The 26,786-nt window shown below is 42.4% G+C and overlaps 3 protein-coding genes across 3 annotated transcripts in view; 2 read left to right on the plus strand and 1 right to left on the minus strand.

Moving 5' to 3' along the window:
• The window catches only part of LOC309693974 (immunoglobulin lambda-1 light chain-like), a 255,987-nt gene that overhangs the window by 162,598 nt on the left and 66,603 nt on the right, over positions 1 to 26,786 (minus strand). The window lies entirely within an intron of this gene.
• LOC309694633 (uncharacterized protein) lies at positions 1,962 to 9,312 on the plus strand. Its single transcript, XM_082514811.1, has 5 exons — positions 1,962 to 2,009; positions 6,580 to 6,693; positions 7,975 to 8,286; positions 8,419 to 8,493; positions 8,847 to 9,312. The coding sequence occupies exons 3-5, from the start codon at positions 8,070 to 8,072 to the stop codon at positions 8,993 to 8,995; spliced, it is 441 nt and encodes a 146-aa protein (XP_082370937.1). The 5' UTR covers positions 1,962 to 2,009; positions 6,580 to 6,693; positions 7,975 to 8,069; the 3' UTR covers positions 8,996 to 9,312.
• On the plus strand, positions 22,767 to 26,167 carry LOC309694078 (immunoglobulin lambda-1 light chain-like). The gene is made up of 4 exons (XM_082513828.1): positions 22,767 to 23,501; positions 24,857 to 25,168; positions 25,301 to 25,375; positions 25,729 to 26,167. Exons 1-4 carry the CDS (start codon positions 23,360 to 23,362, stop codon positions 25,875 to 25,877), a joined length of 678 nt encoding a protein of 225 aa, XP_082369954.1. The 5' UTR covers positions 22,767 to 23,359; the 3' UTR covers positions 25,878 to 26,167.

Below are 26,786 nucleotides of genomic sequence, written 5' to 3' on the forward strand. Positions count from 1 at the left end.
CAGAGTTCCTGAAGGCTCTGGATGTTGTAGGGCTGTCTTGGTTGACGCGTCTCTACAATGTTGCATGGCGATCAGGGGCAGTACCCCTGGACTGGGAGACCAGGGATGGTGGTCCCCATCTTTAAGAAAGGGAAGAGGCCCCAGGGCAGACCCAGGACACGCTAGAGAGATTATCTCTCTCGACTGGCCTGGGAACAACTTGGTGTTCCCTGGACAAGCTGGAGAAGGTTGCTGGGGAGAGGGCTGCTGCCCCCGTGACCCGGCCCCAGATAATTGGAAGAAAATGGATGGAACTAACTAATATCAAAATTGTCTGTAATTAATTGCGATTACATTTTTTCAACTTTATATTTAAGCTTGTAACTGACATTTATGCAATATAATGAAGTAAAACTGGTGAAGCTGTGATGAGAGGTAAAATTATTTCTTTCTCACCACATAAAAAGAAAGAAGAAAACAAAAATATTGAGGAAGCAGAAAAAACCATCAAATCCCTAGAAGAAGCCTACGTGTCACACCAAGATCAGGAAACATTGAACAAAATACGCAAAAAAACCCTAGAATTAAATGAAATCATTATTAAAAAAATAAATTATTAGTACAAAGACTACGCTAACAAAATTTTGAACATGGTAATAAATCTGGTCAATTTCTAGTTAACAAGGTAAGAAGAAATAAAGAAAAAACAACTATATGTGTCGTTCAAGATGTATCTGGGAACACAATATATGATCCAAAGAAAATAAACCACATTTTCAGGGATTTCTGTAAACCTTTATATCCACCACAAATAAACCCATCTAAAAAAAAGAATTATCAGTTTTTGGACAACATAACTCTTCCAAAATTACTAGACTGTCATGGTCCCTGTACCTCGCTGGCCGACCCTCTATTAGGCGATATGTTTGTTTTGGTTTTGCTCTCTCGCTCTCTCTCTTTCGTCACGGCGATGCTCATTGTGGGCTCCCGCTGCTGGCCCACATACCTGCTCTAATCACCGCACCGGCCGCAGATTCCAGCTGATTGCAGTAGTACTTAAGATGGGGGATCTATGCTAGTCTTCGCTGGATCGTTGAGCTATCAGCGTCAGTCAACTAGTAAATCTGTAAACCTGAGTCTGTAACCCATTTTGTGATTATTCCACTAACCTGACCTTTCTTTGTATAGATGGTTTCTGGAACCCGACTACAAGAGGAGTGACTGAGGTGGAGATTTTCGAACTTCTGTACAGAGAGTGTGGAGCACTTTTTCCCTGATCCCCGTTCCCCCACGGACCCCGGCGACCTGGACCCCCTTTTCCCTGCACATTGTACAAAGTCACCTGGTGTTGTGTTCACTGTGAATAAAGGCACTGTCTTTCGCTTAAAGGAAAACCCTGGGCTGCGCCTGAGTCCCTTTCAGAATCCGTGTCATAGACACTCAAGCAATTGCACTGGATTCGCCACTGACATCAGGTGAATTCCAGGAAGCCCTGAAAAGTATGCTCAATAATAAGGCTCCAGGTCCAGATGGCTTCCCTTCAGAATTCTGCAAAGAATTCTGGACGATTCTAGCACCAGTTTTTACAAAACATTGCTGGAAATCAAAGAATGAAGAATGGCAGACTTCCACCAAATAGGAATTCTGCAAACATTAATCTCCTAATAAAACCAGGCAAAGACCCTGTATTTCCCTCAAGCTATCGTCCAATATCCCTTATAAATGTAGACCTTAAAATAATCTGCTCTCTCAAAGAGGTTAGAGAAAATAACCCCCCTTTTTAATACATCCTGACCAAACGGGTTTCATAAAAGGTAAGCACTCATCAACGCACATAGATTATTTAATTTAATAGACTACTCATACAGTAAAAACATTGAAACTACAATATTATCTCTGGATTCAGAAAAAGTGTTTGACAGAGTAAACTGGAAATTTCTATTTGCAACTTTACACAAATTTGGTTTTGGAACCTTTGTCAGGCGTTGTGTGGAGGCGAGGAGGAAGGAACCCAAACGCAGGACTCGCAGGTAGGTGAAGACTGATGAAGGTTTATTATAAGGAGTGGATGAACAGAACAGAGGTAGAAAATGGCTGGCTGGCTGGACGACTGAATGAATGAATGGCTGGCTGGACGACTGAACTGAACTGAACGACATCATCACATGTACATCAATGACACGACAGTGAATGGGTAGAAACAGAGGGCTTAAATACACAGACTGGTGATAATGATTATGAGAGACCGGTGAGTACACAGCTGAACATAATGAACTAATGGGACGAGGACTGAACATAACGCACACAGACCAAGGCTAACACAATAAAACAGGAAGTGGAACAGGCAGTAGATAAACAGTGAACAAGAACTGAAAATACTGGGTCACCGACCCAGGAACCCTGACAACCTTATTCATTAACTGGTTAAAAATATTATATAATTCCTTAACAGCTGGTGTCAAAACAAATTCAAATTCAAATTCAAATTTTATTTGTCACACACACACAACCATACACAGTATGACATGGGGGTGAAATGCTTGTAGCTGTACAATGCCCGACCATTAAATGACAGAAGAAAGTTTTACAATATTTACAATTTACACTTTACTACAAAATTTACAAATTAACTTAGGAATTTACAGTAAAGAATGTGAAAATAGCAGAAGAGATTATAAAGATAAGGATTATAAATTATAGGAATTATAGGATTATAGGAAATGTGTGGTGACGTGTGGGAGAGTCCAGTCCTACACCTGGTTCAGGCCCCGAATAGCCTGGGGGAAGAAGCTCCTCCTCATTCTCTCTGTTTTGGCCTTAAGGGAGCGGAAGTGCTTCCCAGACCTCAACAGTGAGAAGAGTCCATTGTTGGGATGGGAGAGGTCCATCATAATCTTCCTAGCTTTGGACTTGCACCGCTTGGTGTAGATGGACAGCAGGTCAGGGAGCTCTGATTGAATGATGCGTTCTGCCGAGCGCACCACTCTTTGCAGATCTCGTCTGTCCTGCTTGGTGCTGTTCCCAAACCAGGTGCAGATGTTTGCCGTCAGGACGCTCTCGATGGTGCAGGAGTAGAAGTTCTTGAGCACCTTCAGTGGCAGATGGAAGTCTCTAAGTCTTCTGAGGAAGAAGAGACGCTGACGGGCTTTCTTAACCAGGGTGTTGATGTGACAGGACCATGACAGGTCCTGAGTGATGTGGACACCCAGGTATCGGAAACTGTCCACTCTCTCCACTGGCGTGCCACTGATGATGAGGGGTTTGTAATTCCTCGCCTGCTTTGTAGTAAAGTCCACGATCAGCTCCTTAGTCTTGCTGATGTTTAGGAGGAGGTTATTCTCCTGGCACCAGGTCTCCAGGTTCCTAATCTCCTCCAGGTAGGCCGTCTCGATGTTGTCGGAGATCAGGCCCACAACAGCAGTGTCGTCAGCAAACTTGACAATGGAGGTGGTGTCTGATGTGGCTACACAGTCATAAGTGTACAGTGAGTACAGCAGGGGGCTTAAAACACAGCCCTGAGGCACTCCAGTGCTGAGTGAGATGGAGGGGGAGACTTGTTTTCCCACCCTCACTGATTGGGGTCTGTCTGTGAGGAAGTTGAGGATCCACTGACACAGTGATGAGCTGAGTCCTAGATCCGTCAACTTGGTGAAAAGCTTAGAGGGAATTATTGTGTTGAATGCTGAACTGTAGTCCACGAACAGCATCCTACCATAATTCCCTCTGCCAGTGTCCAGGTGACTCAGGGATGTGTGGAGCAGGTGAGATATGGCATCGTCTGTGGAACGATTAGTCCGGTAAGCAAACTGAAGTGAGTCGATGGTGGCAGGAAGTGAAGAAGTGATGTGATCTCTCATCAGTCTTTCAAAACACTTCATCACAATTGAAGTCAGTGCTACTGGACGGTAGTCATTGTGGCAAGCGGGCTGTTGTTTCTTTGGAACAGGGACAATAATGGACTGTTTGAAGCACGTGGGAACCACAGCTTGGGCCAGGGAGAGGTTGAAGATCTCCGTGAACACCGGTGCTAGCTGGTCAGCGCAGGCTCTAAGGACCCGGCCAGGGATTGCATCTGGTCCTGCTGCCTTCCTGGTGTTCACCCTCCTGAAGGTGTTCCTCACGGCATGCTCTGTGATGACGAATGCATTTTCTTCACTGGTGCACTCCGAGCGCGCGCAGCCGTTTGTTGTTTTAATTGCTGCGGCGTCGAAGCGAGCATAAAACGTGTTCAGCTCATCAGCCAGTGAAGCATCGGCATTCATCATTGAAGAAGCTGGTCGTTTATAGTCCGTTATAGTCCGCAGTCCTTTCCACAGGCTCCTAGAGTCGCACTGTCGTAGCTGTGACTCTAGTTTTTCCCCGTAGCTCCGCTTTGCCTTTCGGACCGCGCTGCGCACATTGTAGGACGCAGCCTTGTATAGGTCCATATTACCGGAGACAAGCCCTTCATCGTAGGCAGCGGTGCGTGATCTCAGAGCGTCGCGGATGTTTTTATCCACCCACGGCTTCTGGTTGGGAAACGTTCGGATGATAGTTCTTTCTGCTGTGTCGTCCGCTAGTTTCCCGATAAATCCCACAACCGCTTCCGTAAACATGTTGATGTCATCAGAGCTGCGCCGAAACATGTCCCAGTCCAGTCATCCAGTGCGTCCTGCAGCGCGGCCACCGATTGGTCCGTCCAGCGAGCGACCTCCCTCCTGATTGGTGGTTGCTGCTTTAGCCTTTGTTTGTAAGCATGCATGAGGAAGATGGCGGAATGGTCCGATTTTCCAAATGCCGGCAGGGGCTGAGCCTTGTAACAGTTCTTGAACGGGGTGTAGCAGTGGTCTAATGTCCTCGTGCCCCGGGTGGGGCAGTTGATGTGCTGGTGAAGGTTGTGAAATGTCCGTTTGAGATTCACTCTGTTAAAATCTCCCATAACAATGAGTGCGGCATCTTGGTGAAGTGTTTGTTGATGTGTGAGAGCCTCATGTAGCTCACATAAGGCAGTGTCCGAGTCCGCGTGAGGCGGAATGTAAACAGTGCAGGCAATGACCGCAGTGAATTCCCGAGGGAGATAGAAAGGGCAACACTTAACGATCAAAAGCTCCAGATTGGGCGAGCAAGAGCGTGTGAGTGAAAACACTTGTGCTAAATGAAAGATATGCAGATCCATCAACTGTGGAGACCTCAGTCTTGATGCAGCTTCGTGAATCTTTCAGTCTAGTTCAGTAGATAAAAACACAAAGATGGGGAACAATGCTGACATAACAGCTGTTCAGGGCCCTGTTCTGGGACCAGATTAAACAAACTCTGAGTTGATTAACTTGGACCCTCTATAGTAGTAAAAAATGTTGAAATAATATATATACAGTTCTTAATGTGATCATTACTTACCCAACTTGAATTGTCATTACATGATTCTGGAATCCTAACTTTACATTAACATTTTTAAATCTAATTGGTCAGCTGTAACCTGGCAGGGCAAAATGTTGGTGATAGAAAATGAAGATAAAAATCTGAAAGATGCAAACATGACTGTCCCTCACTTCAAGATCCAAAGATTTATAGGAAAATGGGATGCCCTTCAAAATAAAAGCCCAGCTCGATGAGTGCTGTTTGCTGTTCTTTTTTTTTCTTTTTTGCTGAGTTCATCAAATAATGCATAATGTTATGTCCAGGAACTAAAGTAATATTGCACTAAGGTGGCTTGCTGGCAAAACAGAGAGGCTTACAGTCTGAATGACATTTTGTATAAACTGCTAAAACTGTTAGTCCCTGATAGCGTTGCTGTTTTGAGAGGCTGTTGATCCTGTCATGATATCTGAGCACTCAAGCATGAGAGATTGAAGCTTTACACAGGCCTGATGTGACTGAATAAATGGTGAGTCATTTAGCATAAATATCATGAGTGATGATAATATTAATAATGAATAAGTTTTACTCAATGTGTATTTTTAAGTATCAGTGTCTGACTTGGCTCCCTCTCTGTCTGTCTCTGGGCTTTTTGTTCTTTAGGCCCTTAATGGGCAGTCCGTGGTGCTGAACAAGAACAAATTGTTGCAGATCCACTGTGAGCTGAAATTCCATTGAAGCTGTCAGAAAACTGAAAATGATGTTTCAGATCAGTCAATGAGCTCATTAGTTAATAACTGTGTAAGATGGTGTTATGGTCCCCTGATCCTCTGCTGCCTACCCACCATCGATCTTTAATTTTGTGTCATTGTGGTGCTGCATGGCCCACTTTCTCCTGAGATTCAGTTCACAGACAGATGTTCTGATAGTTTTCTTTACAATTTGCTGCTAGAATTCAAAATTGATTGTGTGATTAATGATGGTGAGCCAGATGGGCCAAACCATGATCCTATCAGCAGCATGTTTCATTGTAGTGGTGCATCATTGATGGGATAAATGGACTGGTGCTTATATAGTGATTTTCTGTTTTCATGTGGACTAAAGTAGTGGACTGACCAACAGACTGACATTAACATCAGAGCCGTGCTGCTAGTGTGGCTAAAAGAAAAGAGAAGAAGAGACAGTCATGTTGATATGAACATTAGAGAAACACATCATGGAGCTGAAATATGATCCTGCTTCCTCATTTGGACTCATTCACCTCAGCTGACACGTTCAACAGCAGACAGGTTTTTGTAGCAGTCTGTCTCACTGTGAGAGTGGCAGGGAGAAACTACGACTACCTCATCTTTGGCTCTGGAACTAAACTGTCTGTAACAGGTAAGAACAAACATTTATTTTCCTTCAGTTGTTTTATTGTAGAAGCTGAAAATGTGTTTAAAGTCAGTTTGTGCTGCTTCAGGCTTTACATGTTAGTTTTTCATCATTAGTAGAGAATTCATCTGCAGCCATTGTTACATAAGAAAAGCTCAATAATCTCTGAAAACATGTTGAAATCTCACTGAACAACTAAAGTTATTCTTTATTTCTGCAAATATTAGTGATGTTACAAATATTTAGGATTTGATCCTCTCAGTGATTCTGCTGGTTTTTAACACAAGATCATATTTGATGTTAAAATTAATACAGTAGCAGATTTGTAAATATGAATTTTGCTAAGAAGAAAATGTAGATATGTTTTTAATAGTGAACGATATAGCATGTTGGTCCAAAGAGTCATTTTTGGAAAAACATTATTTTATTAATTGTCATAGATACTGATCAGTGAAATATTAAATGTCTAAAATGTGATGAAAAATACTGGATAAAATATGAAATTGTTAGTCAGGTTTTATGAGTCAAAATGACAAATAATAATGAAAGTTCAAAAATGTTATCTGTAAATACTACTTTGAAAAATATGTGAAAGTAAATACACAATCATTGACAAAATGTAATTTTTTAATTAAAAATAATAACAAATTAATTCAAATGGCCAAAAAAAAGGATTTAATTATCTCTCAAATTTCAGCTTAATTGCATTTAAATTTATGTAATAATTCATTTACATATGAAAGAAAATAAGAATCAAACCAAATAATAAAATTAAAGCTGATCAAATTATTGCAGTAAAAGATTTAAGAATTTTAAACTCTGTGAAAGAAGATTGTTATTTATTGTAACAAATATAAAACATGTCTTTAAAAACTATATAAAATTTACATCATGATTTGTTGGGAGAAGATCAACTCTGTAGAAATGTGTTTAAGATTTGAAATATATTTTAAAAATTATATGAAGGCAAATATATATATATATATATATTTAAATTTGTTATAACTTAAATTTAAAAACCAAGAAGATAAAGAAGAAATACATTTTATTTCATGATGTAAAACCATGCTGAGTGTTCCACATGTGAGCCATGATGACATGAGGTGATGACTGTGTTTGATATGAAGCTGAATCCAGTGTATGTAGTGAACTTTGTGCTGATGAGTAGTTTAGTGATCAGAGTCCATGTAGTTTCCAGGATCAGACTGAATGCAGTGCAGTGCTGGAAGCTGCTGCTGACTGTGTGAATGTGTGTCTGTGCTGCTTGTTGCTGCTGTCAAACTTCAGATGAGCAGGTAGTGAAGCCCGTGGTGAGCGTGTACCCAGCAGCATCCAGAGCCCACCTGGAGGGGAACAGCTCCCTGCTGTGTGTGGCCTCAGCCATGTTTCCTCCTCTGGTCCAGTTCTCCTGGAAAAGACAGAAGAAGAACGGCGGAGAAGCGGAGGAGCTGCCCCCTGCTGAGGGAGAGCAGCTGGAGCTCAGAGAGGCGGGACGCACCATTGCCATCAGGATGGTTGATGGGAGCCATTCTGACACATATAAATACAGCTGCTGGGTGAAGCACGAGGGGGGCACAGTGGAGGCCCGAACACAACAAGGTAATGAAGGCTTGGTGACTGTGTTCAGCAGTGATTCAGCTTCATGTGGAGATGCTGTCAAAGAGAGCAGAGCAGCAGAGGACTGACATTTCTCACTGCAGCTCCAAACATTTGACTCCTTTTCTGTTTCAGAGCTTCCAGCTCCAGCAGCCTCCTGTCCTCCAGAGAGAGAGCCAGCAGACCTGCCAGCTCTGCAGCCAGCTGACTGTAAGATCACCTGCTGCCTCTCTGCATGGACAGCTCCAATGTCCAATGAGGCAGCTGGAACAAGTTTAGGCTCTTAAAGTTGCACTAATTGATCAAATCTTCATCCAACAAGCTCTGATAAAGCCACTGTACACTAGCTGCTCAGCACCAAACAGCAGACAGACCATAATATGTCAGAGATCAGTTTGTTAGCTGCTTGTGGAGTTCTTCTGCCCCCAAGTGGACACAAACACTACATCAATTCATCCACTTGAAGAAGAAGCTGTGACTGTTTCTATTTGGACTTTTTCTCCTTGATCTGAGAGGAATAACCCGACTGTCTGTCTGTCTCTTTGTGTCTGTCTGTCCTTCAGTGTCCTTCCAGTCTCAGTGCAGGGTGAAGCTGCTCTGCCTGCTGTACACAGTGCTGATAGTGAAGAGTCTGGTGTACTGCTGTGGACTCTCTCTGCTGATGATGCTCACAAACAAGGGAGCGTCCACCAACTGCACACATGCTGACTGACTGTTTCCTGCTCGCCTTTTCTCACCATCACATCTCATCAATTCATCTCATTCATCACTTTGATCACAAATGTTAGTTATGATGTGTTGAGCTTATTTTGCCTTTTTCTTCAACAGTTAGAAGATCGTCTGAAATAAATACATCTTTACATGTATTGTTGCTCTGAGTTAGAATTCTTTTTGTGCTTATTGTGACTTTTATTGTAGTAACAAAAACCATCAGGAATATTTTTATCACAAGTTTTCACTTTGATTTTCAAATGTCAAACAGTGTAGTTGTGTTTGTGTGAACAATAAAGATTTGAAGATGAAGAGTTTGATTCTACTTTCATTGTGTGATCAACAACAACCCGTGTGAGTGAAGCACAAACTGACTGTATCCAAACTTGCTCTCCTGCAGCAGACGGGCTGTGTGGGTTTCTGCTCTGCAGCCTCCACACCGTTAGCTGTGGCTTTCACTTTAATAACACAATGACAGTTACAAGCAGGAACTCTGCTTCAAGAATGATTCCAGGAAGGATCTGTGTTCTTCACCTGTGAGAGAAACAGCTCAAATCCTCAACTCACAGCTGACAAATGAACTTTAATGGACTCAAAGGAGAGACCATGAAGCCCCTGCAGTCTGCTCAGCTCCCATTTTATTACCTGAGCTGAGTTTTTCATTCTGGATATCACACACGTAAGAACAGATCAAGTCTGAACAGCAAATGTTGGAGAATCATTTTGAAGTCTTGCTAAATGTCGTTATTATTACAAAAACTACTGAATGATTCAGAAAATCCTTTCCAACAAGCAGAAATATGCAAACAAAGTAGAAACAAGGCAACATGAGTCATTCAGATGCAGATAACATATTCTCCTTATTGTGAAGAACACAGTCATGAAATCTTTCTGTGTGTCATTCATTGAGTTGAAGTGCCTAATAGAAGAGGAAGAGCAGCAATAATCAATGATAGCTGAGACATTGAGAACATGGCTGTATGCCTGCTATCATAACAGCAAACAAAGCACACAAACAGCAAACACACAATAATGTGCTCGCAGCTTGTTGTGTGTTGTGTCATTTTTGACATTTCATGAAGTCACAAAAATGTGTGCGACTCATTAAAGGAGTGTGTACGTGTCAGTCAGTGCTCTGTATTCATGTGTTCACCTCATTAAAGTCACTCAGACACTTTTCTCCTCCAAACTTACAGCACAGCTTCATATTTCACTGACTGATTCTTTCATTACATCCATTAAGGGTCACACAGTGAAATTAGTGCAAACTTACAAATGTGTTGCAACAATTTTGGCCTCCAAACTGAACTTTGAGACAAACAGTGAAGCTGTGAGCAAAAAGAGGCTCCAGTGTGTGTCATGGTGGAGGAAACTGTTGTATTCCCACATTCAAAACATGCTGATCTTATTGGATTTGTCCCTCAAAGTCTTTTTCCTCCTTTTTCTCTTCATCCAAATGTTCTAGCAGGCTGACTGTGAGTCCCTGTTGAACCTGTACAGCAGAAAGTAACAGCAGTCAGCGGCCTCCACTTGACTTCATGACTTCAACGCCTCGCACAGTCACTTTCACTTTCTTCCTTCTGTCTTTTAGTCCTAAAATGTAGAACAACACCAGATCCAAATATTTGTGTCCTTCACTCACATCTTCAAATGATCCCTTCCATATCAGAGATGATACAAAGGCAACATTTGTCTTATTTCTCTTTCAGGAATCAAAAAGTACTTTTGTACTGTTGTGTAAATGTGTGTGTAAAGGTGGATGACTGCCTGCTGCAGATGAAATCTAACCATGGCTACAAATAAATGAAGCTGACGTGAAACACAGCCCTGTTTTTATTACTGTTTATAGATATTAGAATTGATGATCATCAATTAAACAGTTTATAAAAATATATATAATTTTAAAGCATTTTTTAAAAAATATATTTGTAACAAAAATATGAATAAATATCATATTTCTTGTCACTAACAGTTCAAATTTGTATTTGGGGGAATTTATATATATATATATGAATTAAGTATATTATGATTTTACAACTAAATCAAATATTTGTAAGTGATGAACATCTGAGGCCGATATTGTGTTTGTGTATTTCCTGTGAATTCAAACTGTCGTCAATAAAACCTCACAATTAAAAATGAGATGCTGTGAATATTATTTATTCATTTTGATTCACAAAAACAAAGAAAAGGTGAAGATATTCAAAAAGTTAGATAAAGAAGAAAACCACAGATAACAGTGTGTGTTAGTAAATTCGCAGCAACATGAATGTTTCTGAGTGTTTGTGCATCATGTGACCCAGATTTTTGGATCTGCTGTCAGATTGAAATGAAGACGATGAAACCACAGCAGCTTCAGCTGAGCTGTCAATCAGCAGCAGCAGTCTTATCTGTGGGCCGCAGGGGCTGATGGGAGCTTTGAGGACCTGTTAGAAACCACGTGGCCCTCGTCTGATCTCACAGCTCGTCCTTGTTTGGCCTCAGCTGCATCAGAGCGCCACTTCTCCCCAGGTTCACCAGAGGAAACACCACTGCACAAAATGCTTTTCCTCCCAGCTGCTGCTCTGTGCTGTCTGTGTTCAGGTGAGTGTTTCCAGCCAATCAGGAGCCAACAAAGTCAACCTGTAACAAACACTGTCACACTAACCTTCATCTATCTGTCTGTGTCTCTACAGCACTGGTTACCATGGCAGCAGAACAGCTGATTCAGGACGATTTAACATTGACCAGGAGAGTTGGAGAAAGTGTCTCCTTCAGCTGTGGAGGGATTAATAAGTGTGATTATGACTGGATATACTGGTACCAGAAGAAAGAAAAAGAAACATTCAGAGTGATTCTTTATATTGATAAGAGCAGTGGTTACATAGAGAAAGGTTACGGTCATCCTCAGAAAGATGATTTCTCATCCATGAATAAACAGAACAGCTGTGAGTTGAAGATAAATAAAGTTAAACGCGATCATTCAGCCACCTACTACTGCTCCTGTTATAAGTCTGCTCCCCACAGTGAGAAATGATCCCTGCAGCCTGAACAAAAACCAACAGATGAACAGATGTCAAACAGTGTCTGTGACAGGAAGAGAGCAGTAAACCACAGCCCAGCTTCACATGTTTCACCTCCATCTCAGAGTCACAAACATACTGAGCTCAGGGACCATTTTTATTTACTGCTGTCAGAAATTCAATTCGATTTATTTCTGTTTAAACAGATTTTTCATCCTGTTTTAAGACAGAAACAAGAGGAACAGATGACATCAAACTTCCAAATGTAAACAAATGTATCCTCAGTCCCACAAAAACATTTATTCAAAGTGAAAGAAAAACAGATTGTGTCAAACTGAGTCAAAGTCCATCCCTCATTCACAGTGTTAATGTTCTCTTCATGAAAACTCTTCCAGCAGCACTTGTTGTTTAACACCTTTCAGTACATTTAACCAGACACTTGGACTGATGTCAGGATTTTGTCCTTCTAGCAGCGGCTCATTAGGACGCTGATTTTCTTGGACACATTTCCATCTAGTTGGTTCCGAAATTGTCCAAACCCAGCAGGTCATGGCCGCCCTGACCTGGTTGTGTCAGAGGTTTGTTCCCTGAAAAACAGAGCTGCTCCTTCCCACTGTCTGCAAGTCCTGCTAGTAAGGAAATGTTGTACATTTAGTGTTTCTGTTCATGATGTTGAAAGGTTTTAATTCCCTCTTTGGTTTTAAGTCCTGTTAGTCGTGCTTTATCCTCACATAGAGAATTTAGGAAACATGTCGTCCTGAACAAGCAGCTTGTATTAAGATATGTGGTCTGAGCCTCCTTCAGCTTTCAGAATAAACATGAGTTTTACATGATTTAGTCTCTGACTGAAAGTAAACAGGAAGGAGATGAAAAGCCAACAGAAGTGTCCTGAAAGACAACCTGAGCAAACTGGTGGTTTTCCTGCAGACTAAGGAAAACTGCAGAGTCAGACCTGCTGCTTCCACCTACAGAGCCTCTGTCAGTGCCCCAGGTCAGCCGTGGTACAATGTAGCTGCTATCAGCAGTGAGTGAATGTGTGGATGACTGAATGTAGAGTAAAACGCTTTGGGGTCCACGGGACTAAGTAAAGCCCTATACAAATACAGGCCATTTACCATTTAAGTTGTACTTGTTGTCCTCGTCCTGGCTGATGTCCTGGGATTTTCTGCACTACAACCACATTAGTGTTCTTCTTCATGCCACCTTGTGAAGTATACCTCAGCCTCATGTAGCAAAACACCACCACAGCATGATGCTGCTGGCAAAGTGTCATGTGACCTGGGGGTAGAAAGAGATTGAAGCCCCCCGACCCCCCCGCTGCCACCTGTTATTACAGCTGAGAGGGTGTCGTGACAGGAGGCTAAAATACAACAATTTTCATTTAATATTCTCCAAATATGTTAAAAGCAAATAATCTGGTCTGTAGGAATGCAGGGAGATAAGAAATGTCATCAACTCATCTTTCAAGTGATTCTGAATCAGGGAAACAGCATCAAGTGTTGTAAACTTTAAACACAGAACCATAATTTATATGTGATCTTACTGAAGATTAATTATGCATAATTGCACCATACAGATCAGAATATTAAATATAAATATGTTTAAGTTAACCAGTTTTATGATCCTGAAAATTAGGCCTCTGAGAGTTTGTCCTTTGAGTGTGTGTGTGTGTGTGTTTGTGTGTGTTATGAGACACGCAGGCACCGGTTTCTTCATCTCTGACTTTTATAATAGTGGAACCCCGGCTTACAAAGACCCCATTTAATGAAAAGTTCAAGTTACGAAGGCACTTAACGGCAATATTTCTGCCCGTGATACGGCAAAATGCCCACGTAACGACATAGATAAAGAATATAAATGTTATGTACATGTACACGTACGTATGTATGCATGTGTAACCCACTCCTGGGTAAGTACACCTCACTCTAGATTCGGGGATGAGCTGGACATGAGTGCGAATAATCATAACACACAGAAATTTCAGACTTTGACAATAACAGTTTTCACAGCAAAACAACAACTAGGGCCCTCAAAATAAAAATTTAAAATTGTCCCTTTGAAAGTATTTGCTAGTTGCAACCTTATAGTTCAGTTTGTTCCTCAGAGTTTATAGAGTAGAGGGTCAGTCAAGTCAAAACACAGATCGAATGAGGGAATGATCTGCAATGATCTGTCAGTCAGCAAAAAAAGGGTGAAGTTTCACACTTAGTGTTTTTATAGTCTAGAGTGCACTCTTTTTATCCGTTCACTGTTGCCAGCCGGGGTGACTGGTGGAATCCTACCAGAAACCAGATAAACCATTGGCCGTCTGACTGGTTGTGTAGATCTGGATCCTGGAAATCACACTGGGAGGCTCGCCATCAATTGGAATCACTGGTCTTTTCTCGTGGAGCTCAAAGCTCACTAAAAGACCTGACATCCTGAAAAATTGTAGTACTCGAGACACGTGGAACACTATTAACTTAGCCGCCACCTCTGCTGATTTCGGCAGCTCTGTCTAACATTCAACTCACTATTGAAATGTTAGCCGATAACTTCTGAACACTCTTTGACAACTTTTATGAAGCCTTGCTTCCGTAACTGCGGCAGTTTCTGCTGCTAATCAAGATAGCTTCAGATTTTTCTTTTCCTCGAATGGCTGGTATCAATACGCCATGTTAAAACACACAACTTCCTGTTAACCTTCAAAATAAAAGCTCCTGCTAGGCACAGCAGGAAGTGTGGAAATAAACACATTTTTTCACTTCTTGTGACAATAAAATAAAACAAATAAAAGAATGATCCTGAAACTAAACAAATACCTTATAAAGCTCATCTTATTTTTACCCGTTTCTCCAGCTGGGTTACACATGCATACGTATGCTTTCTTCAACCTCCACCACCTCCTCCTCCACCAAGAACTTCGTCTGCAGCCAGCACCGCCTCACTCAAAAGGCGATGGAAAAATGTGCTTCGACTTATGAAAAATTTGACCTACGAAAGACCCTCTGGAACGAATTAACTTCGTAAGTCGGGGTTCCACTGTATATGATTTATTTAAAAGAAATTCATATTGAGTGAACTGTGATTGATAAACAGTAAAAGAATGGGTTTGTGTATAACTGGAGTAAAAAAGGACAATGCCAAAATGAATGTTCTTGTGAAAATGTCGTGATGGAAGTAAAGTTGCATAAACTGCATAAAACAAGATGTGAAGCATATTTTCATGTGTATGTAATAGAATTTTCTGTGTTAAGATTATTACAGAAATGAAGAAAATGTAATGAAGGTGTCACAGGCTCGGTCTCTGACCCAGTGTTTTGAGTTTTATTTTGTAGGTTTGACGTTTTCATGTTAGTTTGGTGAATATAAGTTTGTGTTTATTCTTATTTTGGGTTTAGTGGAGGTTTAGGTTAGTGATTATATATCATCTAACTCCATGGTTTCTGTTTGTGGTTCCTTGTCCAGTCTCATGTGTTTTAGGTCTGTTAAGCTTTTGTTGTCGTGTCTAAGTCTTCATGTTCTCTATTTTATTTTGAAAAGGGTCTTATGTTCTGTGTTCGTGTGGTTAGTTTTACTCTCCCCTGTGTCATTATGTTTCATTCCAGCTGTGTCCTCATGTGTCTCCACTTCCCCTGATCACCTCATGTGTGTATTTAAGTCCTCAGTCTTCCTGTGCTCAGTGTCGCGTTGTCTGTGTTTCCTTCTGTATGTACCCCTTGTCACAGTTTCCCAGTCAGGTCACAGTAAGTTATGAAGTCCCAGTGAGAGTCCTAGTTTCCCAGTTTATGTTCAGGTTTTCCCTCAGTTTTGCATTTTTGTGAATTTTCAGCCCTAAATAAAGGTTCGCTTTTCGTTAAGTGCAGTTTTGTCTCCTTGCCTCTGTCTGCGCTTGGGTCCTCTACTCTCTCCACACGGTCTTCCCCCTGCAGCTCGTGACATGAGGTCTTTAAGCAAACGTTTTTAAAAAAAAGTTAGAAATAGATGATAAGGTGGGACATTGTATGATCAGATGTCAACAACTTAATTGGATGGACAAAATGTGAAGATCTCCAGTAGGAGAGGATTCAAGTTTTTTATTTGTCACAAACAGGTAACAACAACCAGAGATGGGCAGTAACGCGTTACTTTTAACGCGTTGCTGCAATCCGATTACTTTTTTCAAGTAACGAGTAAAGTAAGGGATTACTATTGCAAAAACGGTAATTAGATTACTTTCCCGTAGGAACGCTGCGTTACTGCGTTACTAAAACCGTGATTTTTTGCGAGAATGTCTCATGACAGTGACGTAAGCAAGTGCGGCGTTCGTGACAACAGCTGTGTGCAGATCAACAATGGACAATATTGTCACGGTCTGGCTGGCAGACCGTGGGGGTGTAGGGAAGGAGGACCCAGGCGCGGTGCTCTGTGTGTAAACAGTGCGTTTATTTACAGTGTATGAAACTAAACAACAATAAATCCCCGTGCTTTCCCCAGACTCCCGTGTCGTGTCTTCTCCCAGTGTTTGTGCTCTCCGCTCCCGTGTCTCAGCACTCCCCGTGCTGGCTGCTGTCTGGCACTCCACCCCTCTCCTGGGGACACAATAGAAGCAGGACACATACAACCGCGGGCATACACACACACCAAGCACAACTGGGTGACTAACGTGGAGTCTCAAGCAATGATCCCGTGTCGGTGGGAGCTCCCGACGAGGCCTGATCAGCAGCAGGTGTGTGGCTTCGGGTGTGGCCAGACCGCCAGCAGGGCCACACCCACCAGGCCTGAAGGCGCCCGTCGAAACACACACACACGCAAACAGGGAGAAGGACAGCAACACCAAATATACATCCAATAATAATATAATTCATAACTGCTCAGGGATCCTGGGTCGCTCAGACCTCCGCCTAACCTACTCCTGCTTTACAGGTGAAAATAGAGCAAAAGGACCGCTAGTCTTTGACTTTATTTATTTTCTGATGTGTTTTACTTGCATCTATTTGAAAGAGTGAGTGTTAACACAAAAAATATATATATTTTATGTGCTGGAATGTGCAGAAAATAGGTTTAAATATTAAACAAATTTCTTCCAGTCAGAGAATGTTGCATATAATTAAATTTTTGCTTGATGCATAAAGTTAAAAGATTAAAACTAATAAAACTAGTTTTAAAAAGAGACTTTTCCATTTGATTACCGTATAAATGATGACACTGGACGCAACGTGTTCGGGTGATGTTTCCCAACTTTACTCGTAACCCGGAAGTTCCCCCACACACAGCCTTATGGGAACAGTAGTCTACCGCTACACCTCCTCCTTTTAGCTAAAGACATACTTCATAACAACTCTAACAGCTCATAAGAACAGAAATGGGGAGCATCATGAAACGTGAAAATTATACACATCCCTCATTTGTTCACTTACATTTAAATGAAACACATTATTATAAACATCTCTAACAGCTTAACCCAGCTTTGAATAGGGCATGAATGGATAACTTCAGAGAATTACACATCCAGTCTTTCAGGAGGTCTCACCACTCGACCAGATCTGGTAATAGTCCCTGTTGGTCTGAGGTGGCTCCTATTTCTCCTCAGAAAACCCCTATCTGTCTCTACCACATAGGATCTGGGAGCACGGGCAGGTCCAACTGCTGCTCCAGTGGTTCCTTCAGTGGTAATCCACACTTTCTGTCCTGACGATAGTTCCAGAAGCGGTCTGACTCTATGTCTGCGGTTGTAGTGTTTTGCCTGCTCACGCCTCCCCTCCTCGTCTTTTTTGTGAAAAGCCTGTAGGTCGGGCCACTTTGGCACCAGCTTTGCCACAGCTTGTGGCAGCGTGGTCCGCAGGTGTCTCCCCATTAGCAACTGCGCCGGCGAGAGCCCATGTTCCAGTGGGGTGGCCCTGTACGCTAGCAGTGCTCTGGTGTAGTCACAGTCCTTTTTCCACAAGTCTTTAATGGTACGAACAGCGCGTTCTGCCTCCCCATTGGCTTGGGGGTACCTGGGGCTGCTCGTTTCATGTGTGAACTGATACTCTTTGGCAAAGTGCTTGAACTGTTCTGAGGAAAACTGCGGCCCGTTATCCGATACCACAGTCTCGGCAATGCCATGTCTTGCAAAGGCCTCTTTTATATCATTAATAGTGACCTCTGCTGTTGTGTGTCTCAGTTCAGCTATCTCAATGTACCTTGAGAAAAAATCAATAATCAGCAGGAAATGTTTCTTTGACCACTCGAACAGATCCATACTGACTTTTTGCCATGGGCGGTCAGGAACAGGAGTCACCAGCATTGGTTCACGGCACTGTAACCTGTGTTTTTGACATGTTTCGCACCTGTCTACCATCTGACGTATTTGGGTTGAGATGCCCGGCCACCACACCGACTCTTTTGCTCTGGCCCTGCATGTTGAAACGCCCTGGTGGCCTTCATGCAAACGTGACAAAACCTCTGCTCTCATTTGAGGTGGTATCACGAGTCTCTTCCCTTTCATGAGAAGACCATGGACTAGATTGAAGTCCATTCTGTATTGCCAGTATCCCTTTAACTCTGGATCTAGTTTACCTTTTTCTGGCCAGCCTGTCCCACATTGATACACCACCTTTCTACACAGGTCATCCATTTCCTGCGCCAACTTAATCTCCTCCAGCCTTTTATCTGTTGCTGGGAGATGGGAAACTACACCGTCCACGAAAACCTCCACCTCTTTTTCCAGCTGAAGATGCCCCAGCAGAAGGAGGCCCCGCCAGCGGTGCTCGTGAGAGAGCATCAGCAGTGACGAGGTTCTTCCCTGGAACATGGACAATGGTGAAAGTAAAGCGCAGCAGCCTGAGGCGGAATCTCAGGATGCGTGGAGGCAGGTCGTCCAGGCCTCTTGTGCTCAGAAGAGGACCAGGGCTTTGTGATCTGTGATTAGAGTGAACTGTAATCCCATGAGATAAGATGAGGTCCACACATATTCTGGGGGGCTTTCCTGCTGGTCTGGGGACCACTACCATGCCAGAACACCACTCTGTAGGCTCAGTGACTTTGGAGATAACACCCATTTCTTCCATTCTGTGCAGCTCATTTCTCACTGCATCTCTGAGGGGAAGAGGAACACGTCTTGGGGCAGATAGGGCTATTGGTACAGCTCCTTGCTCTAGCTCAATGTGATAAGGCTCCCTCAGCACGCATAAACCTTTAAAAACGTCTGGGTATGCTGCCCTGAAATCTGTCACCGATTCCGTTACTGTGCTTACTCTGTACACAAGGCCTCACACGCTGGCCTGCTTAGCAGTGGCTGTACTAGACCTGACACAAGGTAGACGTCTTGAGAAACACTGCGCCTTTTCACTGCTAGCTGTGCCTCGAAGCAGCCTTTAACATTGAGTGGGTTACTGCCCGGCCCTAGTAACTTCTTTCTGGGTCTCTGCAGCTTACCATCCCTGTCTGGACTGTACAAACCCTCTGGAATAGATGTAACATCCGCCCCTGTGTCGAGTTTAAAATATACATTTCCCCCATTTAACTTGACCTTTTGCACCCAGGGCTGTGACCTCCCGGTCTCTACTTCACCCAAGAACACACAATCCTCGCTGTCTGTATCTTTCTGATTTTCTGTCACTTCGCGTAGCGCTGCAGCTTCACTACTGCGACAGACCGCAGCAAAGTGCCCTTTTTTCTGACATTTTCGACACTGTACCTCTTTGGCTGGACATTCTTTCCATGAGTGTTTGTTCTTGCGACGACAGCGGCCACATTCCTTTCCACTTTGCTTGATTGGCTTTTGTTCTTTCTTCTGCCACGTCTGCGTTTTCCCGCGTGTTGTATTTGTCCGTATTGTGTCCATGTTCAGTGTTTTCTCCACTGCCGCGCTGCAGTGAAGTATTGATTGTTGTTTCTTTACCGTTTCGCTCTGCCTAACTTTCTCAATGGCTTTAACAAGAGTCAACTCTGAGTCCATTTGCAGCAGCTCGGACAGTCTTTTGTCTTTTATGCCACTACAGTTCTGTCCCTTATGAGTTTGTCTTTGAGTGCTCCAAATGCACAATTTTCTGCAAGTTTGTGCACAGCAGTTATGAACGACTCTGTACTTTCCCCAACCTGTTGCCATCTGGAGTTAAACTGTGCTCTTTCAAAAATTACGTTATGTTTTCCTACGTAATGTTTTTCAAATGCCTCTTTGACAGTTGCATATTTCTTTTTATCTGCATCGCACAGTGGTAAAACTGCCAAAACATCAGCAGCAGCGTCTCCCATAGCGTACAGGAGTGCGTTAACTTGATACTCGTCTGATTTGTTATCAAGAGCGGTTGCAATGCGAAATCTTTCGAACCTTCTGATCCACTTTGGCCATTTGGCAGGATGAGAAAAGTCAAATGTTTCTGGGGGTGTTATTTGTACCGTGGTCGCCATCGTGACGTGTGGATCTCTGGCTTCCTCGCGTTCAGAATCCAAGCTTTCCGGTGCTCCGACCCCGTCTCCTCCCTCCGACATGTGAGGCTCGTGCTCGACCGCGCGCGCACACGCGCCCTGTTGCTAGCGCCGCTCACAGCCTCGGCCGCGCTTCACCTGCATGCCGGTCTTGTTCGGGTTACCGATGCGAAAACTTCTCTCGCAGTTAACTGCACCGTACTGTACTCAAAAAAAGAAAAAACTGTGGAGACCTCCGTTCGCACTTCTGACACCACGTATAAATGATGACACTGGACGCAGCGTGTTCGGGTGATATTTTCCAACTTTACTCGTAACCCGGAAGCTCCCCCCACACACAGCCTTATGGGAACAGTAGACTACCGCTACAATTACATTTTGTATGAAGGATTATGTAGAAAAAGTAGAATTGGGCTGAAAGATCTATCGCTTTATCACCTATTCAGGTTGTAAATCGTGTTTTTAAAAAGTAACTAAGTAACTAAGTAACTAAGTAATTAATTACTTTTGAAAATAAGTAATCAGTAAAGTAATTTATTACTTTTTTGGGGAAGTAATCAGTACTGATTACTTTTTTCAAGTAACTTGACCAACACTGACAACAACACATCACTACCAGCAGTAAAATGTTTAGGCTCAGAGCCTCAGATTCCAGCAGAGATGATTGATCGCAGACCAACATGCGAACCTGCAAACTGGTTTTGTAATTTTTTGCCATGTTAGGGCAAAATATCAAGAAGACCTGGATTTCCACTCAGCACAGAACACAGACATGAGGATGTCCAACATGTCTGTGGCCTGGGCGGGGCCCTTTCTCGCCAATATGTCTGTGAAGGTTCTCTGTCATTCAGGTCATCATACTCTAAGACACTTGAAAAAAAGCATCTGGACGTCTTTAAGTTTCTTGAAGATGTTTCACCTCTCATCCAAGAAGCTTCTTCAGTTCTAGGGTCAAATGGTGGAGAGTCCCACTCCCAACAGGGCTTAAAACTCTGGGACTCTCCACCATTTGCTCTCAGAACTGAAGAAGCTTCTTGGATGAAATGTTTTCAAAAACCACAGGAGAAGATGAGTGGAGGAAACGCAGACAATCCAACGTGGAGCAAAGGCAAACACACACAATAAATACACAGAGGGGAATGAGGGAAAAGCACAACAAGAGGGAGACACAAATGAACGCAGTCAAAGGAGCTTGCAAAGAAAAGCATCTGGACTTCTTTAAGTTGCTTGAAGATGTTTCCCCTCTCATCTGAGAAGCTTCTTCAGTTCTAAAGTCAAATGGTGGGGAGTCCAGTACCTCCTCTTTGACTCCCATCACCCTCTGGAACACAAACTTGGAGTAATCAGGACCCTACACCACCGGGCAGAACATGTTCCCTCTAAGCCTGAAGGGAAAAAGAAGGAACACACACATGTAAAGGAAGCACTCAAAACATGCAGTTATCCTAACTGGGCTTTTATAAAGTCAGCAAAGATGCACAGAAAAGAAGATCAGACACCAGCGAGGGAGGATAAGAAGGACAGACGCAACAACATTGTCATCCCCTATGTAGCCGGTGTATCAGAGAAACTCAGGAGTTTTCTCCAAGCATGACATCCCGGTGCATTTCAGACCCAGCAACACACTCAGACAAAAACTGGTTCACCTGAAAGACAAAACTCCAAAACACAAACTTAACAACGTGGTGTTTGCTGTACAGTGCAGCGAGGAATGCTCAGACCTCTACATTGGAGAGACCAAACAGCCACTTCACAAGCGCATGGCACAACACAGAAGAGCCACCTCCACAGGACAAGACTCAGCAGTCCATCTGCATCTAAAGGTCAAAGGTCACTCTTTCGAGGATGCCAATGTTCACATTTTGGACAGAGAGGACAGATGGTTTAAAAGAGGAGTGAAAGAAGCTGTGAGCGACCATCTTTGAACAGAGGCGGGGTTTACGACACCAACTCTCTGCCATCTATAATCCAGTTTTGAGATCCCTTCCCAGACGCCTTAACGCCCACTCACATCCTGGGCCATCTGACCTCAGGAAATCGCATGATAAGGTGGGGCCAGGTTTCACAATGAACACACCCGAAACCCTGGCTGATTGTGACCCACACCCAATTTCACACCTTGGCTCAGGCGATTAGAGGATCATCAGGGGGTCCTTTTGTCCCTCTGTGGGGGGTCACTCCCACTAGGTTTATATCTGGGACTCTCCACCATTTGACCTGAGAACTGAAGAAGCTTCTCGGATGAGAGGTGAAACGTCTTCAAGTAACTTAAAGAAGTCCAGACGCTTTTCTTTGCAAGCTCCTTTGACAACTGATTTATAGTTAAGCTGATCTTACCCAGCAGGTAATGTAGAGTTCAGAGCCGGTATGGGTGAGGGGACTCGCCCAGACAGAGGAAAATGTGCAGGACAGAAGAAACAGCAAAGGAAATCCTGTCAGTGCTGAAAATAGAAGAGCCTGTGCAGACCAACATGTTTCTCTTCTAAAATACACCAGGTGTGGTTTGAAGGACGCAACAAAACCACATCAGAAAGACATCAGAGACTCATCACATCACTCGCTGGATTCACTGGATTCTTTTTCTTTCACCATTATTTGGAACAAAGAAAACAAACGTGACTGGTTTGTGTCATTGTGGTGCTGCATGGCCCACTTTCTCCTGAGATTCAGTTCACAGACAGATGTTCTGATAGTTTTCTTTACAATTTGCTGCTAGAATTCAAAATTGATTGTGTGATTAATGATGGTGAGCCAGATGGGCCAAACCATGATCCTATCAGCAGCATGTTTCATTGTAGTGGTGCATCATTGATGGGATAAATGGACTGGTGCTTATATAGTGATTTTTTGTTTTCATGTGGACTAAAGTAGTGGACTGACCAACAGACTGACATTAACATCAGAGCCGTGCTGCTAGTGTGGCTAAAAGAAAAGAGAAGAAGAGACAGTCATGTTGATATGAACATTAGAGAAACACATCATGGAGCTGAAATATGATCCTGCTTCCTCATTTGGACTCATTCACCTCAGCTGACACGTTCAACAGCAGACAGGTTTTTGTAGCAGTCTGTCTCACTGTGAGAGGAGGATGGTACTACCTCATCTTTGGCTCTGGAACTAAACTGTCTGTAACAGGTAAGAACAAACATTTATTTTCCTTCAGTTGTTTTATTGTAGAAGCTGAAAATGTGTTTAAAGTCAGTTTGTGCTGCTTCAGGCTTTACATGTTAGTTTTTCATCATTAGTAGAGAATTCATCTGCAGCCATTGTTACATAAGAAAAGCTCAATAATCTCTGAAAACATGTTGAAATCTCACTGAACAACTAAAGTTATTCTTTATTTCTGCAAATATTAGTGATGTTACAAATATTTAGGATTTGATCCTCTCAGTGATTCTGCTGGTTTTTAACACAAGATCATATTTGATGTTAAAATTAAATTAATATAGATTAACAACAAATATGGTTTCAGGAAATATTTGCTTTATGTTGAGGAACAAATATTTTTTAATAGTCAAACATTCATGTAGCTGCTTCAAAAAGGTAAATAGAATAATAAAAACAGATACTGATTAGAAAACTCAGAAATGATATGACAGATAAATTTAGGATGAATTTGACATCGTTAAACTCTGATATTTATTTCTGAGATGAAGTCGGGTGTGTGGATTTGTACGTGACAATAAAAAGTTAATAATACTTAAATTTTCTAAATTACTTCAACATACAAATTTATATGAAATATTCTTTGTCAAATAATTTGTATTTTATGACTAAAAATATCATGAAGTATATCTCATATTATTGAAAACGTTTTATTCAACATTTCAGTTTTAGTGTTTTAAAATAGTTGCTACAGTTTTTTAATTGAATAAAAACATAAATTAAAATAATCACTGTGTTACTTTTCCAATTTTACACAAAAATATTTAAGAATAAATTAGTCTGAAAGACAAATATGGTCTTTATGGTAAAATATATCAAAGACAAGAAGAATGGAAATTTTATCTGCTGAATTGAATTTTGTGAAATTATATTTAATTTTATTAATAGTACAAAACAATATGAAAAAAGATGAATTTATTTTTGGGCAGAAGAGAATCTCTGTTAGAACTCGTGTCTAAGGACTAATAAGAAAAATACATTTTCACTTGTATAAAGACAAATGTAAATATTTTAAAATTGGACTGAACTAAATTTCTATAAAACAATAAAAAGCAAACACATGACGAATTAAACTGAAATGAATTTAATTTGACTTTAAAATCATGCTGAGTGTTCCTCATGTGAGCCATGATGACATGAGGTGATGACTGTGTTTGATATGAAGCTGAATCCAGTGTATGTAGTGAACTTTGTGCTGATGAGTAGTTTAGTGATCAGAGTCCATGTAGTTTCCAGGATCAGACTGAATGCAGTGCAGTGCTGGAAGCTGCTGCTGACTGTGTGAATGTGTGTCTGTGCTGCTTGTTGCTGCTGTCAAACTTCAGATGAGCAGGTAGTGAAGCCCGTGGTGAGCGTGTACCCAGCAGCATCCAGAGCCCACCTGGAGGGGAACAGCTCCCTGCTGTGTGTGGCCTCAGCCATGTTTCCTCCTCTGGTCCAGTTCTCCTGGAAAAGACAGAAGAAGAACGGCGGAGAAGCGGAGGAGCTGCCCCCTGCTGAGGGAGAGCAGCTGGAGCTCAGAGAGGCGGGACGCACCATTGCCATCAGGATGGTTGATGGGAGCCATTCTGACACATATAAATACAGCTGCTGGGTGAAGCACGAGGGGGGCACAGTGGAGGCCCGAACACAACAAGGTAATGAAGGCTTGGTGACTGTGTTCAGCAGTGATTCAGCTTCATGTGGAGATGCTGTCAAAGAGAGCAGAGCAGCAGAGGACTGACATTTCTCACTGCAGCTCCAAACATTTGACTCCTTTTCTGTTTCAGAGCTTCCAGCTCCAGCAGCCTCCTGTCCTCCAGAGAGAGAGCCAGCAGACCTGCCAGCTCTGCAGCCAGCTGACTGTAAGATCACCTGCTGCCTCTCTGCATGGACAGCTCCAATGTCCAATGAGGCAGCTGGAACAAGTTTAGGCTCTTAAAGTTGCACTAATTGATCAAATCTTCATCCAACAAGCTCTGATAAAGCCACTGTACACTAGCTGCTCAGCACCAAACAGCAGACAGACCATAATATGTCAGAGATCAGTTTGTTAGCTGCTTGTGGAGTTCTTCTGCCCCCAAGTGGACACAAACACTACATCAATTCATCCACTTGAAGAAGAAGCTGTGACTGTTTCTATTTGGACTTTTTCTCCTTGATCTGAGAGGAATAACCCGACTGTCTGTCTGTCTCTTTGTGTCTGTCTGTCCTTCAGTGTCCTTCCAGTCTCAGTGCAGGGTGAAGCTGCTCTGCCTGCTGTACACAGTGCTGATAGTGAAGAGTCTGGTGTACTGCTGTGGACTCTCTCTGCTGATGATGCTCACAAACAAGGGAGCGTCCACCAACTGCACACATGCTGACTGACTGTTTCCTGCTCGCCTTTTCTCACCATCACATCTCATCAATTCATCTCATTCATCACTTTGATCACAAATGTTAGTTATGATGTGTTGAGCTTATTTTGCCTTTTTCTTCAACAGTTAGAAGATCGTCTGAAATAAATACATCTTTACATGTATTGTTGCTCTGAGTTAGAATTCTTTTTGTGCTTATTGTGACTTTTATTGTAGTAACAAAAACCATCAGGAATATTTTTATCACAAGTTTTTGTTTGATTTTCAAATGTCAAACAGTGTAGTTGTGTTTGTGTGAACAATAAAGATTTGAAGATGAAGAGTTTGATTCTACTTTCATTGTGTGATCAACAACAACCCGTGTGAGTGAAGCACAAACTGACTGTATCCAAACTTGCTCTCCTGCAGCAGACGGGCTGTGTGGGTTTCTGCTCTGCAGCCTCCACACCGTTAGCTGTGGCTTTCACTTTAATAACACAATGACAGTTACAAGCAGGAACTCTGCTTCAAGAATGATTCCAGGAAGGATCTGTGTTCTTCACCTGTGAGAGAAACAGCTCAAATCCTCAACTCACAGCTGACAAATGAACTTTAATGGAATCAAAGGAGAGACCATGAAGCCCCTGCAGTCTGCTCAGCTCCCATTTTATTACCTGAGCTGAGTTTTTCATTCTGGATATCACACACGTAAGAACAGATCAAGTCTGAACAGCAAATGTTGGAGAATCATTTTGAAGTCTTGCTAAATGTCGTTATTATTACAAAAACTACTGAATGATTCAGAAAATCCTTTCCAACAAGCAGAAATATGCAAACAAAGTAGAAACAAGGCAACATGAGTCATTCAGATGCAGATAACATATTCTCCTTATTGTGAAGAACACAGTCATGAAATCTTTCTGTGTGTCATTCATTGAGT

The sequence above is a fragment of the Aulonocara stuartgranti genome (assembly GCF_965226115.1).
Source record: "Aulonocara stuartgranti genome assembly, chromosome: 18".
Taxonomy (NCBI): domain Eukaryota; kingdom Metazoa; phylum Chordata; class Actinopteri; order Cichliformes; family Cichlidae; genus Aulonocara; species Aulonocara stuartgranti.

What these genes read in the sequence shown, in the direction of transcription:
- LOC309694633 (XM_082514811.1), top strand. Translation starts at nt 8,070, where the DNA reads ATGTTTCCTCCTCTGGTCCAGTTCTCCTGGAAAAGACAGAAGAAGAAC. An exon ending in GGAGGCCCGAACACAACAAG is followed by an intron (nt 8,287 to 8,418) that starts GTAATGAAGGCT and finishes TTTCTGTTTCAG; the next exon opens with AGCTTCCAGCTCCAGCAGCC. An exon ending in AGCTCTGCAGCCAGCTGACT is followed by an intron (nt 8,494 to 8,846) that starts GTAAGATCACCT and finishes TCTGTCCTTCAG; the next exon opens with TGTCCTTCCAGTCTCAGTGC.
- LOC309694078 (XM_082513828.1), top strand. Translation starts at nt 23,360, where the DNA reads ATGATCCTGCTTCCTCATTTGGACTCATTCACCTCAGCTGACACGTTC. An exon ending in AACTAAACTGTCTGTAACAG is followed by an intron (nt 23,502 to 24,856) that starts GTAAGAACAAAC and finishes GTCAAACTTCAG; the next exon opens with ATGAGCAGGTAGTGAAGCCC. An exon ending in GGAGGCCCGAACACAACAAG is followed by an intron (nt 25,169 to 25,300) that starts GTAATGAAGGCT and finishes TTTCTGTTTCAG; the next exon opens with AGCTTCCAGCTCCAGCAGCC.